This window comes from Apostichopus japonicus, chromosome 9, assembly GCF_037975245.1.
Source record: "Apostichopus japonicus isolate 1M-3 chromosome 9, ASM3797524v1, whole genome shotgun sequence".
Taxonomy (NCBI): Eukaryota; Metazoa; Echinodermata; class Holothuroidea; order Aspidochirotida; family Stichopodidae; genus Apostichopus; species Apostichopus japonicus.
In genome coordinates this window covers 28,435,918-28,451,362 of record NC_092569.1, presented here as the reverse complement: position 1 = coordinate 28,451,362, position 15,445 = coordinate 28,435,918, and the positions used below count along the sequence as shown (strand labels likewise).

The window sequence follows — 15,445 nt, the reverse complement described above, 5'->3', positions numbered from 1 at the left end:
TAAGATCTAATTTTTTCACTCTTGACATTTTCCTACATTACAAGTTAACACACATCAGTTACTTTATGTGGTTAAAAGTGGGATCAGCCCAATAATAGTTGCTGACAATAATCATTAATACAGGGCATTCTTTTTTTTTTGGGGGGGGGGCTGGGATTGGAAAATCATGCAATTTTAATTGTGACTGATGATTGTTACCCAGCTTCTCTAGTGTTTTTGTTCTTAATGTCTTCTGGTGCAAAAAATGCATGGTCTGTAGTTTTATTTATTTTTTAATCTATTGCCAAATTTCGAAATCTACTGGTATTTAACCCTGTATTAAGTTGTAATGTAAATCTGTAAAGTGAAAAATGTCTACTTCTGTTGAGGAATGACGTTCCAATTCATATTGGTATTTTGACTGACTTCTTTACTTCTAGTTGACTCTCACAATCACATTTGGTCCTATAGCTGCAGGGAATCATTTATCCGGTAAACTGCAATAAGTGGCAATCAGCAAACCACAAATCATTAAGTTTTTTGACTGACTTCTTTACTTCTAGTTGACTCTCACAATTTGGTCCTAGAGCTGCAGGGAAACATTTATCTGGTACAATAACTATATTATACTATATGCATAGCAATTTGCCAGATTTGCATAGGATTTTGTGATGTGATGCGGGATAAAGTATTCCGGAGGGCACTCCTAAAGTGCAGTACTCAAAGCGTCTAGACTAGTCTTTTAAGTCATTGCACATATAAACGTTATCAACAGTGATATTTTTGAAATGTTTTAAAGTCATCAATATTATGCCCCAAATATGCTAGAAAGTCAAATTAAGGTCACCCATAATTGTCACACTTCAACAAAGATTTTACTGTCAATCCCTTGGTACTTACACCTCTCTTAGATATATGCTTTTGTCTGAAGAGTTAGAATGCTCAGGAGACTATTGTTGAAATCTTCTAGCAGATTTCAGTATGCTAAATTTGTGGGCATTTACTGATGGCCTATAATGTAGCAACTAATCACATGTTGAACACTTTGCTTGGTTGTTCCATGCTCTTTATTCCCGCACTGTTTGTTTCCAAGTGACTATTGAGAGAATTTATGTCAGAGTTACCTAGTAAGAGTGTTATCTGTTTAGTTACTGTAACTGCTGTAATTTAAATGATGCAAAGGGTTTCTGGGAAAATTTGTCATCAGTATAACTGTCATATGATCTGTGTGCTTGAAATCTCATACTTACATGGATCAAATGACTCATATTGATATCAACAGTGCTTTTAACTATTGAACTCGGTCTACAATCTCTTGAACCCTAACTTAGTTTGAGGTAAGTGATGGCAAAACATCAAGGTTACTAGTTTGAGTACAAGTTCCCTAGTGGGCATGTGAGTACAAATTGCCGAGTGGGAGTGTGTGAGTACAAAGTCCGAATGGGAGTATAATCAATGAGCACAAGGTTACCAGTTTGAGTACAAGTTCCCTATTGGGTGTATGATTACAAGGTTATGAGTTTGAGTACAAGTTCCCTATTGGGTGTATGATTACAAGGTTATGAGTTTGAGTACAAGTTCCCTAGTAGGTGTATGAGGACAAGGTTATGAGTTTGAGTACAAGTTCCCTATTGGGTGTATGATTACAAGGTTATGAGTTTGAGTACAAGTTCCCTAGTAGGTGTATGAGGACAAGGTTATGAGTTTGAGTACAAGTTCCCTATTGGGTGTATGATTACAAGGTCCCTATTGGGTGTATGAGTACAAGATCCCTAGTGGGTGTATGAGTGCAAAGTCTGAGTATGATTAATGAGTTCAAGATTACCAGTTTGAGTACAAGTTCACTAGTCGGTGTAAGAGTACAAGGTTATGAGTGGGAGTATGGGTACAAGGTTACAATTTTGAGTACAAGGTCCCTAGTGGGAGTTTGAGTACAAGGTCCCTAATGGGTGTATGAGTACAAGTTCCCTAGTCGTTGTTTGAGTACAAGTTACCTAGTGGGAGTTTGAGTTCAAGGTCCCTAATGGGAGTTTGTGTACAAGGTTAGGAGTGGAAGTATGATCACGAGTATACAGCCATGAGTACCAGCACATGTTTTTCACTTGTGTTGATTAGGAGTACAAATACATACCCGTCAGAACCAGTACAGAAATAGGTACTCAAGAGTGACTGAGTAGAGACTTGATCACTGAATACTGTACAAGTTTGGTGTACTATAGAAAATATTGCAGATTGCGAGAGCATTAGTCAAGGGAATCAAGTTTAATTTATTCCTTTCTCATAGCTACGATAAAATTATAACTAAATACATGTACTGTACATGTATCATTGTGTGATATTAAATACAGAATCAAGGACTGAGAAATATTTCCTTCTGTAATATATCATCTGGCATATATATCTAAAGGGCTACAAAAGAACCAGTCAGTCAAATGTAATTCATGGTTACAGCATGCACAACTTAACTTTGTGGTTTCCATATCAAATAGCATCTGTTTTTAGATTTGTATGTTGCTTGAGTTAAAATGTAACTTTAGAATACTCTGTCAGTTAGTGTTTACTTACAGTGCAATGACAGCAATTTATACTGTACTGTGAGTGCTGAACATAACTGAGGTAGGACTGTGTTTCATTTATAAAACAGTTACAAATCCTGGCTTATAAGTTATTTAATGATGACTGCTCAGTGTCTTTGGTTTTGTTCTACTGTGCTGTACATATACTGTAGATTGATATGAACCAGCTACAGTAATGTGGCATCCTTGAGCAACTGCTGGTATTTGTATAATTTGACATGCAGAGTTACCCTTTAAGTGTATGGTGCCATGATATATAAGTTTCGTATTTCAGTCTGAGTGGTGCATGCTGGTTGATATCATGTGGGACTATTCTTGGAATAACTGGAGGAAGTCGTTATTGTACTACTTCAATTAATTTTCTGCATTCGATGCATTGGCCATGCTGGACTTATTAGGTTATTTACACAGTATTAGTATCATATATGGTCTGCCCTGCCTGTAGTTACCATTCATTGGATACAATTAAGCATAGTATCTGTGTACAGTTGAACATTTAATCACTCTTTAAGTCTGTTTGTTACCCTTGCTAAATTGAAGGAAATTTATCTGGTATGATCCCACAACAAAATACTATTCAATGTGATCAAACTGCTATATATAGACAAGATGCAATCTTTTCTCCTGAGGGGAGTCATGGCATACCAGTATTCTCACTAAATTTCATAAGAAGCAAACTTCATAAACCTCAATAATTGTGGCACAATGTGTAATGTACAGTACGTTAGACTTTTCCCTGTTCTGATGAATTCCAAATTACAGTGTACATGAGGAGACTGTACTTAAATCAATTGATTATTATATAGAATTGCCCAGTTTCTTGTTCGCCAAAACTATGCAAGATCATCGAGGAGCTACACGACTTATTACCCAGAATGCAAAGCACTCAGGCTTTTATATAGGTCTATTCTTTACAGCTTTCAAGAGGTAAGGTCTGTTAATTTAAAGAGGCCATGACACGAAAAATCCAACTAATCAAGAGTAACTTCCTCTGAATCTATGAGAAAATCTATGTACAAAACTATCCTCATCACCTTGAAAACCTCAAGGACTAATTAGAAATTAATGTTTTAATATTCGCATCTGAAAATAGATATCTGAAAATGCGATTTCAAAACAAGACAATGATGACGTCATGTTAGGAACACAAGTGCCAAGCCCAGGCACGTATCGGATGCGCGACGATCTTACCGTCACACATACACGCACATTTACACTGAGAGAACAACCACTGTTTTACGCTATATCGCTAGAAATTTCAAGTTTGTTTTCCAACATGTTGTAAAATATCCGAGAGAAATGCCGGTCCGTTGTGTTGTTGGGGCTGCACAAATGTCATAACCCATGCAATTAGCCTTGATCGATGGCCGAAGGACGAAAAAAACACGGCGATTATGACCAAGTTAGTGCACAACACCAGCGCCGATTCACTGGGCCTAGCCAGTATACAGCTCCGTATGTAGCGAACACTTCACGGAAGCATACTACGATACCTCCTTTTTTATGAAATAAAACAAATGGGCTTTAACGGGTCACCATGAACGATTCGTTCTTCTGTCAAGTATTCCACATTAAAACCTCCGAAGACCAGATTGGAGAACAGGAAACCTCCAATGGGGCAAGTGGCGATCCTTGTACATGAATACATAGCCAACACACTGTACATATGGGTTGTAAGTCACCGTAACACAACGCACAATACGGATTAGGGAGTTCCGCAAATTTCAACAACACATGCACAAAATGGACTGGATTTTGTTTTTAAATGCTTCGTTAATAAATTCTTACCACGTTGTATGTTCCTTGCAATAGTTTCGAACGGGTTTGTTCTTCGATATGTTGTGGAGCTTCAATTTCGGCTCGTTTAACAGGCTCGAACTGATACGGTTCGAACACCTCAGGTCCACCCTCAACGTTCGGTTCAATATTGGCATGATCATCGCCTTCATTCTCTGCTTCAAATATGAGAAAGAGCACTCTAATTATAGCCCAATTTCACTGCCTGGTGAAGAACCACTATCACTTTGAACTTCGGTTGCCGCATTTGGTTCTAAATCTGACATTCCACCAGAAATTTCGATCTGATTTCGCGCTGACTTGTTATCAATTGTTTTGTGTATTAATGTACACTTGTCGTACTGTAAGTATGATATGTGTTCGGAGGAATCAGCGAGAGCCGAATCGTGTTCATAACATGACGTCATGAGATTAGGAAAATTTTCAGCTGAACGAACTTCTCAAGCCTGAAGAGGGTAAATTAAATCTCAATTTTCAAAGGGAATAATCAAATTTTTAACTGGCAGAATGGTTGATATATGTTCTAGAGAGCATGCTTAGATGGATCCCAAAAAAGACAGGAAGTTCAAATTTTTGTGTCCTGGCCACTTTAAAGGCAGCTTGAAAAAAGAGAGTGGATACATTAGGGGGTGACTCTTAATGGATAAAATTGCTAGTATTCTGCAACCTGGTGGTATGGAAGGGGAGCATGAAGTGGGGGTCAGACTCATTTGTTGTTGTTGAGAGGTTGTAGCTAAGAGGTAAACTGATCATGTATGGAGTTTGATGTACATGGCTGGGGGGAGTTGTGGGTGCTTTTGCAAGAGTCTGCAGTCCACAGGGGATGTAACTTTGTGTCATTGTGGCTGTCAAGCTTATAATAACCCTCACAACACCTGACATATTAAATTGCAAAATCAAATCAGAATGTAGCTTTGTGACAAAACAAAACATGTGTGGAATCTCAGGCTCATCAACCTTAAAGGTTGAGAAATCCATGTGTTTGCTGTATTTGATGGCATATATACATACATATATGTATAAATATTATAGTTGAAATTGTTGTGAGTTGAAAAATCCAGAACAGTGAAAGAAATTCCAGTGTCCTGCTTTATATGCGGACACCCTAACCACTAGGTTTTGGACGCTAATTGTAAGTCCAGAGGTTCGAAACTAGTAAGGAAGGTCGTAATTCCACTGAAGGTATTTTTCACCTGTATCGAACAATACTAGTTCTGTTTGGTGACATATTTGCCTTACTTTAGAGATCACCATGATGCTAACCAACTCAAAATCATTTGTGATTCCTAAAGCTGGATCCCAAAAGAGATACTTTGAACGGACTGTTAATTATATATGTGTTTGTATGTGTATAAACTAAAAACAAAATATTACATATATTTAAAGATACATCTGACTGACATTGCAAAAGTAGAATTCACTCTTCTTTAACCTGTTTCCACCCAAGTCATGCATGCCAGTCTACCTAGTAGCTAACAAACATTTATAACTATTAAAAATACCCGACCCCGGTGTCACGTTGTGACCACTGCGTCACACGCGCAACTATGGTTCATTTAAATTATTTTGAACCTTGATTGTCTTGTCACTCGATACTAAGAAATTGCAATAAACACACAAGGCAAATAGTAAATTTCAGCCTTCTTGTTGACTACTATCAGACTATATATACAGGGTCAATTACACACAATACAATTACACACAATACAATTACAATTTAAACAAAAAATTATGAATTAAGTTAAGGTTGCTTCCATATGTATCCGGAGTGAGTGATCCACACCGCGAAAGTACGCTATCTTCATTTCCATAGTTGTGAGCTTTGTCGTCTTTAAATTGAAGTTATTAATCTGTTTTACCTTGATCTGATCCGACTCGCTTAAGGTGTGTTTCCTGCGAGTTAGAGTTGTATGAGTGTTCACCATAATTGTCTGCTGACAAGTTCCATGCCAACACGTTTATTTCTCCCGGTACGCTTTTCAAATTTTAATATTGATTACAGGCTTCCGAATCCACGGATTGTCACCTTCACGCCCCAGCCTCTGCTCCGGACTGTGCACCCTGAGTGACCCTCTCAGTACCCGGTACAAAACACCCTTCACAAATAGAATATAAGGAAACCACATTCTAAAATGGAGCCAGATATGATGAAATCAGAACTTCTCAAACAAAACAAAATGGCAGCCAGCCTACACGACACGCTTTAACTGGCGGTAAATATTCATTCACTAATGCCTTGATCAGTATCTTTAACAATTACCCATATCTCTTTGCAATATATCAAAGAATTGAAATACGAAAACCGTTTATGCCCTGCAAATGTTACCAGTGGGGTCGTTCAACAAGTCATTTGCATATCCATAAAATCTACTTAACATGACATAATTAAAGACCTCAACCCCTACATACAAGTAGCCAAGAATAAATACTCACAGAAAATGGTTGTCAACAAAACACATTTCCTGGCACACTAGCTATCCAGTTAATTTTATTGTTGAAACTTTTCCTCAATTTTTCTCTTCGACAAGGGAAAATCACCCTAACCAGATTCTTGGCCATTGGAAATCGTATACAACCATACCACCTGAGTTCTGATGGTCAACTGCCGCCCAAAATCACCAATTCCTAAATCCACCCAAAGTTTGGTGTTTGGAATGCTAAAAACCTGCTTTTCAGATTTTAACCTGTTGTGTCCATGTACAGTCCCTTTAAGCCGGGGTTGCTGACCGCCTCACTGACCACTCATAATAAGTACTTATCCTCAATGACCATATACCGTGCGACATGCACAGTGCACTACTGTTTAGTACTGTACAAGAGAAAATAAATTACACCCCCTGACACCCAGGACAGATCCACTCCAAGGTCATTGTCCACGTTGAGCCTTGTTCCACGCTTTTTATGTTTTTCCTGAAGGCTTACAAGTTACAAGTTCTGATTACAAGGTTTGTGATTTGGATCCATTGGAAACTTGTTGGATGTTTTTAGTTTTGGTGAAGTTTTCTAAACTCATCAAGAGTAGAACCTGAAGTCAGATTAATGAATTAATTATAAACCAGTACTTAGTATCACATAGCCATATGCTAGGCAAATTGATATACAAACTTGCAAACTGTATATAAGTTATGGCAGGTTTTGTAACATAGGAAACTTTTTTTTTTGCAATATTTTATTGGAAATATTCTCTGACAATAAGGTCATGTGTCATTTTACATCAGAGGTCTTTGATTGTGAGAATTGTTTGGAAATTTGAACCCACTTGTTGAGTTTTGGATGGCCCTTCAGAATTTGTCAGTGTATACATGTGTTATTATATGTGTAACAGTAAGTTGGCCTGACGTTTCGATCCTAGCAGGATCTTCTTCAAAGGCTAAATGACAAGTAACAGTAACAGGAGGGACAAAAACATGCACAGAATACAGACAGGTAAATGAGCATGGTGAACACAAAGAGACAGAAGTAATTTTGTCATTTAGCCTTTGAAGAAGATCCTGCTAGGATCGAAACGTCAGGCCAACTTACTTTTACACATTCTCCTACACAGGCTCTCTAGTGGATAAGCAGTTTGCTAACAGTTTTATTTATTTTTTATGTGTTATTATAAATGTATCGTTAAATGTCTTCCTAGAACTCTCCTTAATTTTGCACTTCTTCTAAATTTATGCATGAAATCCCACACATCCTAGGTGGGAGACTTTGTCCATAAGTTTGTGCAATTAATGCAAATACTTAATTATGCAAAATTTAAAACTATATTCGTCTCATATGTGAAAGTTCAAGATTCACAGTCACCAGACTAGAGCATGTACTGTATACACAATGAGGAAAGTTCTTATAAACAGAAAGGCAGTAACCATGCTGTAAATTTCAAAGAAATATATTTTGGGCAAACTTTCACCAAAAATAAAAGAAAGCCCAGTGGGGGATAAATTGTGACTTATTTCGGACTAAAAACTTGTTTCTTACATAAATAACAAAACAAAAAAACAGGACAGAAAAGTGCTCTGACCCTCTGATTGTACAATAAAAGTTCAGGCAGTGTATGATCTGTACACTTAAAACCAAAAATAAATAGTACTTCACACCTCAGTACTGGTACTTGATATATTTAGTGAGGTCTGGTAAGTCATTGAGTTAAAGTACATTTCAGTCACGTTTAAACTTTAAACCTCATTACTGTAAGTTGTACTCTAAAAGAGACACAAACCAGCTACTGTATCTTCTGACATTGCGAAATATGACAGATATTTTTGAAGAGTAGCTTCTTGTTACAGCTAAGGAAAATGTTGCTCCATTTGGGAGATATCCTTGTTTGAGAGTCATGTGTAGGGGGGGGGGGGGGGGCTCTAAGTTTGTAAGTTGAAAACTGTTACTTTCTCTTTGTTTTTATATTCATATATTCAAGGTAAAATTAAATAAGTGTTGACATCATTATGTCATTATACCAAGTTCAATTTCATTTAGTTTTAGTGTAAATTTGCAAAGCTGCAAAGTGATAATAAATCTAAATATATGTTTTTTTTTGTGTGACTGGTTAGTTAGCCTCATTCGTGATCCTCTTGTGTGACTACAATATAGCCTTAGAAATGACACTAATTTTTTTTTTAACTCGCTAAAATAAAAATGGAAAAAAAAAAATCAATTTTGCTTTGTTCTACAGAATATTGTCCTTAATAATAGCATGTCATTAAATTCTTGGTTTCAGAGATGCACCTGTATTTTTATAAGTCTCTCTTACAGTAAATGCACTGTGCAATAGATCTTCTATTCCCATTATCTTTCCCTCTACAGTGTTTGTATATGAAGATGTCATCAAACACATCCATGGCGATACAACATGCCAATCTACAGCTCACCACTGCTTGATTCAGTTGCTGGAAACAGTCAATGTAAGAAATATTAATTTGGTTAATTTCAGTGATAATTACACAAGTCGTAGCTATTCCAACCAGTTTACAGCATTCACTCGCCGAGCGGCAAATTCTTAATGGTCGTCCGGTTTCCCCGAGGCGAACAAATTTCTGTTTGGGTTTATAACCAGAACAATTATAGTGTAATGTACTGTAGGCCTAGCCTAATTTAGCATATGCACAAGGATTAGCTCATTCCAGGCTCTAATTATTATACATCCTGAAACTATACTGTACATACCTGAGAGCTCCTGGCTCAGCTAATAAATGAAATGCTACCTGCTACTTCCAATACATGCTGTTGCCTTCAGGTAATTTTATAGGTGGCACCCTCTATTAGTACTAGAGTACCTTGAATCTTGCAGGGAGGGGTGGTTGATGTAATTATGGAGGAAATAAAACAATCTTGTGGAAAGGGGATTTTCCAAACAGCAGTAGGTTTAAGGAGGTTAACAAAGTAACTCTTTATTCTTGTTTGCAACGGAGCAAGTATACTTAGGTACCTGCGGAGATCAGATTTTGAAATATCAATAAGCTTCAAAGTGGAGTGACTTTAAGACATTTACTTTTTCCATTGTCTGCCATGACCAAATTCGTTGCAATTTTTAAAACCTGATTTTGAAAGGAGGACTCTGCCAGACATTTTATTTCACATCTATCTTGTTGGACAAACCAGCTTTGCAATTCTTTTGTAACTACAAAAGATTAGAGATCCAGGTAGCTCCTTGGATGACATAGAACAGTGTTTCGCCACCATAGGAGGGTCGAGTAGAATGGGTGTAGACTGATTAACGACATAGGGTTTGGAGTAGGTTGTGTGTACTGATTATTATTTACAGATTGAAAATAGGTGGCTGGACTTCTGACCATAAGTAGAAACTGGGCATAACTTTCGTTAAAACCCCCGGGAATGCCTCCCATAGGTGATCTATTAGATACGAACTGCAAGGAAAATATAGTTTTACACCAAATCTACAAAGGCTGTGGAGACCAAGCTCCATGGTTCAGCGATGGAGCGATTGCCATGCCCATTACCTCCAACGAAATATATTGATAGACTTGACTCGGTTACCTGACCTCAAATCCTACCCAGGACAACCCTCGCCTGCTCTGCATAACTTTGCATAGCTAAGTTATTCATGGTTACTGGACTATGCAATCCAACGTTGATTCTTTAAACATATACAAGTAGTTAGCAATACTAGTTGCTTTGTTATCAATTCTTTTCACATATTATTTACAATGCTTAAATGTTACAATTCCATTTCCACTACTCTCACTCTTTAGCATTAAAAGCACCCTATCTTACCAGCCGTGGATGGTTGCTTTGCACATAAAGTTGCCTAGTAGATAGCTTCATAGCCCCTGGCAGCTTGCCTAACACCCACCCCTGTGTCTTGCCTGCATCCCATGTTAAGGATTGCTCACTGACATGGACAGTGTCATAAAAGTCATCCCCAAGCTGTTCATATAAGTTTTACTTGAGCTCAAGTCATGATATGAGCTTTGCAAATTAATCAATTTTATTTCCCTCCTCTCTCATATATGTCTCCAACCCTACATTTTCTCTTCAAATTCCTATAATCCTAAACTATATGACCGGAACGTTTTAGCACGGTTCGCCTACTTCTGTGGCACCGCCAACATCACGCTTCTGTCAGAACCTACCATTCTGCAAAATGAACCATGGGATTTTTCATCCGGATATTTCCTGACTTTGTTTAAACTTTAGGTGATGGTTTTTGTTTTCATTTTATATTCCCAGTTAACACGTTTTTCTTCCCTTATCATACTGACAGAAAGATCTTGCTCCTCTTTGCTTGCTTTCAATAATGTACTTGGAAGTTTCCTTTTGTGCTTGAGGAACTCTTCATGTGTACTCATGCCACATTGTATTGGTATATATATTTATATGAATTAATACCTATTCCAGCTTCTGTAGCTTTGACTGTACTGTAATATGTGTCTGCTATGTTTAAATATGTCTAACAGTAGAAGGTGCAGCCTTCCTGGTAATACATTAAGTACTTTGTCTGATATGGGAGTAGTTGGTATCTATGGAAAAGTTCAATTGGTCATTGGCACCCTGTTACTATGATAGTTAATGTCAAACAACAAAAGTAATGATAGTAGCTACTGTAGCTGTTCAAGTCAGTAGTGTAGTATTTCCCACCCTGTTGCTATAGATCTTATACTCTGCCACTTCTTTGCTCCCAAAATTAAAATAGGGACAATTTTACAGGGTTTTATCTCTGGTCGTCCCCTTGACAATGAGGTCTTACCTGTTGGTCGTCGGAAAAGCAACCATGGTTGCCCCCCAAACTGTAGAAAAATGACAAAGGCCTGATCAATATGAACACTGCAGGAGAGATGTGAAGGTTTGGTGAATAGAATACCAATATGTACACTGCAGGAGAGATGTGTAGGTTTGGTGAATAGAAAACCAATATGTAAACTGTAGGAGAGATGTGAAGGTTTGGTGAATAGAACACCAGTATGTACGCTGTAGGAGAGATGTGTAGGTGTGGTCTATAGAACACTCATATGTACACTGTAAGGGGATGTGTAGGTCTGGTGAATAGAACACCCATCATCAGCCTATCACAATCTTTTGTTTTATCTCAGTCTTGAGGTCAATACTTCTATTTTGATTATTTTACAGATTTGAGGGATATTAAGTTTTTTTATACTGTTAGTACAAAGCAGTATGAATATTTTGTCAACAACTAACTAGCCAGGACCTCCAAAGCTGATTTTGCTCGTCCAAACAGATGTTTCAGGTGATTGGAGGACAGTTAAAAATTTGACCTGCACTAAGGAGATAAATTTACACAAAAAATGAAGTGTTTTAGATTGTTTCATTGATTAGAAGCACTGTAAAACTATTAGCCTATTTATGGGGGGAGAAAAGGATCTATGTTATTATCCGAGATGAATATAGTTCATTTTTATTATGAAGGTGGTTCACTGCCTGGTTGATTGTTAATGTGGTGTTTTATTGCTGGTTTCTATAGCATTGGATATTACTTTCCATAGTGATTTCAGGCACCATGTTGTTGCAACCTGCCTGACATAAACATTACACTCCAGTGAAGGTTGTTATAGTTTCCTTGTATGTCCTAAATATGTGAACTTATTTGTTAATACAGTAGGTAAATGCTGTATCTGGCACTCAGTGAGAGTAGTAGTGTTATTTGAGTTTATCTGTACTATGTAAAAGAAAGTTCCCAATTATAGCAACTCCTGAAGATAACAGATCTACAAAGCTAATAACTATTAAAAAAAAAAGGAATTACAAATTATCTATGCAGTGAGTAGCCCTACCTCACCCATGCTCTTTTCCACTTCCGCCCCCCCCCCAGCCCATACCACTCTGTGGTGTTTCTATGCAGTGAGTAGCCCTACCTCACCCATGCTCTTTTCCACTTCCTGCCCCCCCAGCCAATACCACTCTGTGGTGTTTCTATGCAGTGAGTAGCCCTACCTCACACATGCTCTTTTCCACTTCCTGCCCCCCCAGCCAATACCACTCTGTGGTATATCTATGCAGTGAGTAGCCCTACCTCACCCATGCTCTTTTCCACTTCCGCCCCCCCCCCCAGCCCATAGCACTCTGTGGTGTTTCTATGCAGTGAGTAGCCCTACCTCACACATGCTCTTTTCCACTTCCTGCCCCCCCAGCCAATACCACTCTGTGGTGTTTCTATGCAGTGAGTAGCCCTACCTCACCCATGCTCTTTTCCACTTCCTGCCCCCCCCCCCAGCCAATACCACTCTGTGGTGTTTCTATGCAGTGAGTAGCCCTACCTCACACATGCTCTTTTCCACTTCCTGCCCCCCCCCAGCCCATACCACTCTGTGGTGTTTCTATGCAGTGAGTAGCCCTACCTCACACATGCTCTTTTCCACTTCCCCCCCCCCCAGCCCATACCACTCTGTGGTGTTTCTATGCAGTGAGTAGCCCTACCTCACACATGCTCTTTTCCACTTCCGCCCCCCAGCCCATACCACTCTGTGGTGTATCTATGCAGTGAGTAGCCCTACCTCACACATGCTCTTTCCACTTCCGCCCCCCCCCCCAGCCCATACCACTCTGTGGTGTTTCTATGCAGTGAGTAGCCTTACCTCACACGTATGCTCTTTTCCACTTCCGCCCCCCCCCAGCCCATACCACTCTGTGGTGTATCTATGCAGTGAGTAGCCCTACCTCACACATGCTCTTTTCCACTTCCGCCCCCCCCAGCCCATACCACTCTGTGGTGTATCTATGCAGTGAGTAGCCCTACCACACCCATGCTCTTTTCCACTTCCTGTCCCCCCCCCCACCCCATACCACTCTGTGGGTATTTTCTCAATGTTAGGTAAAATAATACTTGGATAACTAATTATTATCTATCATCTTAGTTCATTATTATTTGATTAGATTGACTTAGCCATTTCTAGTAATGAGTAAACTGTTGAAAACTTAAAAGAATTATCATTTACTACTTGCTCATTAACCAAAGTTACCATTTTGATGAAGAAAAATTAGGAAGGTTTTTCTTCTTCAGTAACTAAATCTGCTTTTCAGCAATACTACCTATGAAAACAAAGTTGCTATTTTTGTGTTCATAAATTTAATTTAAGTGTGTAAAGAGAAGTGCACAGTCACATTTGTTGTTTCTTGTTCGCTTATTTTAATTGCTCCCATATTTCTATGAAGTTCAAGCTTGTAGCCAGTTAAAATTAAGAAGAAGAATTCACATTTAATATGCGACTATTTCCAACAGAAACATTATTTTTACATTCTGTATCTTTGCTTTACTGCTGCATCATTTTAGAAATAATGAAAAAATTTTGCTTTGTTCTCTTTACACCCAGGATATCGCTGACTTTGGCTCTTCCACAAAAGCAAATGTCGCTCTCCTATTGGTTGAGAAGCTAATGGTATTCATCGTCAATGTCAAACAGAATTTTGCTGCCAAAATGGAGGTAAGTTAATCGATCAACCTTAACAGAGGATGGCTCTTGCCTCTTGGTTCATGTCAAGGTTTACAGACTAGGTATTAGTGCTGATAGTCAACTCTTTTGTAGTCAATTAATTGCATAGCTCTTCTCGGGATTACTTGGTTAAGTACATTGCTAGGACTGAATGTGGCACTGTAGAACACGCATATTACTGACAAGCAAATGCATTAATCTAACCGGAGCAGGTACTTGCTGATTTTTAACACAGCACAGTGCTAGTGTAGCATGGTGAGAACCTGAATACTTTTGTGATATTTGCTGACAAACTGCTTCAGTGTTGTTTTTAATAGCTTAGGATATTTTTCAAAAGCAGATTATGTGTAGTGCTAGCTTGTAGTCAAGTAATTGCAACTTAGGTTTTGAGCGCGATTAATCAAACTTCCAAAGTGTAATTGCGATGAATCGATTACAACTATCAGCTCTACTAGGTATCCTCAATATCATTTTCTCGTTATATAATATCATGGCTTAACCTGTATGGCTGACCCAATCTTTTTATTTCTCAAACAATGCCACGTGTCCATTTTTGCCAAGGGAATTCTTGTGCAAGGATTGGGTGCATAGTTTTCACTGCCGCCTGCCAAATTCATGCCCACCCCTTGCTTTCATCTACTGACATTGCTTTAGGAATGATGAGTTTATTAATGTAAAAATAAAGCATTGCATTGGTTTCATTTGTTAGACACCCAAGTAGTTTTTGCATTGTCTAAACTGATTAACAACTGGCTAATTATTAGCAGCTTGATGGTTAAACTACATACAGTACTTGGCTATCTTAGTTAGATTGAAGTATATCATGTGTGACTACATTATGTTGCTGCATATCACAGTCAGTGGCGTAGGAAGGTACTTTTGAGTGGGGGGCTGAAGACTGATGGCCAGCCTGGGGGAGAGGTCTAAGGGGAGGCGGATTTTTTTGCATTTCCAGGTGGCCTCAGATGCAATTTGGTGCAATATAGCACACTTCAACATCCACTCTATTTTGTAAATAATTTTGCATTTCCACCTGGCCTTAGATGCAATTTGGTGCTCCAAATGAGATTTTTTTCTCATTTGGAAATGAAAAAGGGGTTTTCTGACTTGCGGAGCGGGGGCTCAGAATGATACTTCCGCCCCCCATTTTTTTCACTGGGGGCCTGTACACATTTTAATTTTTCTCTTTTCCTTGCTTTGTCA

At 38.5% G+C, this 15,445-nt stretch overlaps 1 protein-coding gene across 4 annotated transcripts in view; it reads left to right on the top strand.

Annotated features, from left to right (window-relative positions):
* Positions 1 to 15,445, top strand: part of LOC139973268 (uncharacterized) — a 61,334-nt gene that overhangs the window by 5,427 nt on the left and 40,462 nt on the right. For all 4 annotated transcript variants that reach the window (XM_071979822.1, XM_071979823.1, XM_071979824.1 and 1 more), the window contains exons 5-6: positions 9,144 to 9,241; positions 14,123 to 14,233. In XM_071979822.1, coding sequence (XP_071835923.1) covers positions 9,144 to 9,241; positions 14,123 to 14,233 — 209 coding nt within the window. The remainder of the gene's footprint in view (positions 1 to 9,143; positions 9,242 to 14,122; positions 14,234 to 15,445) is intronic.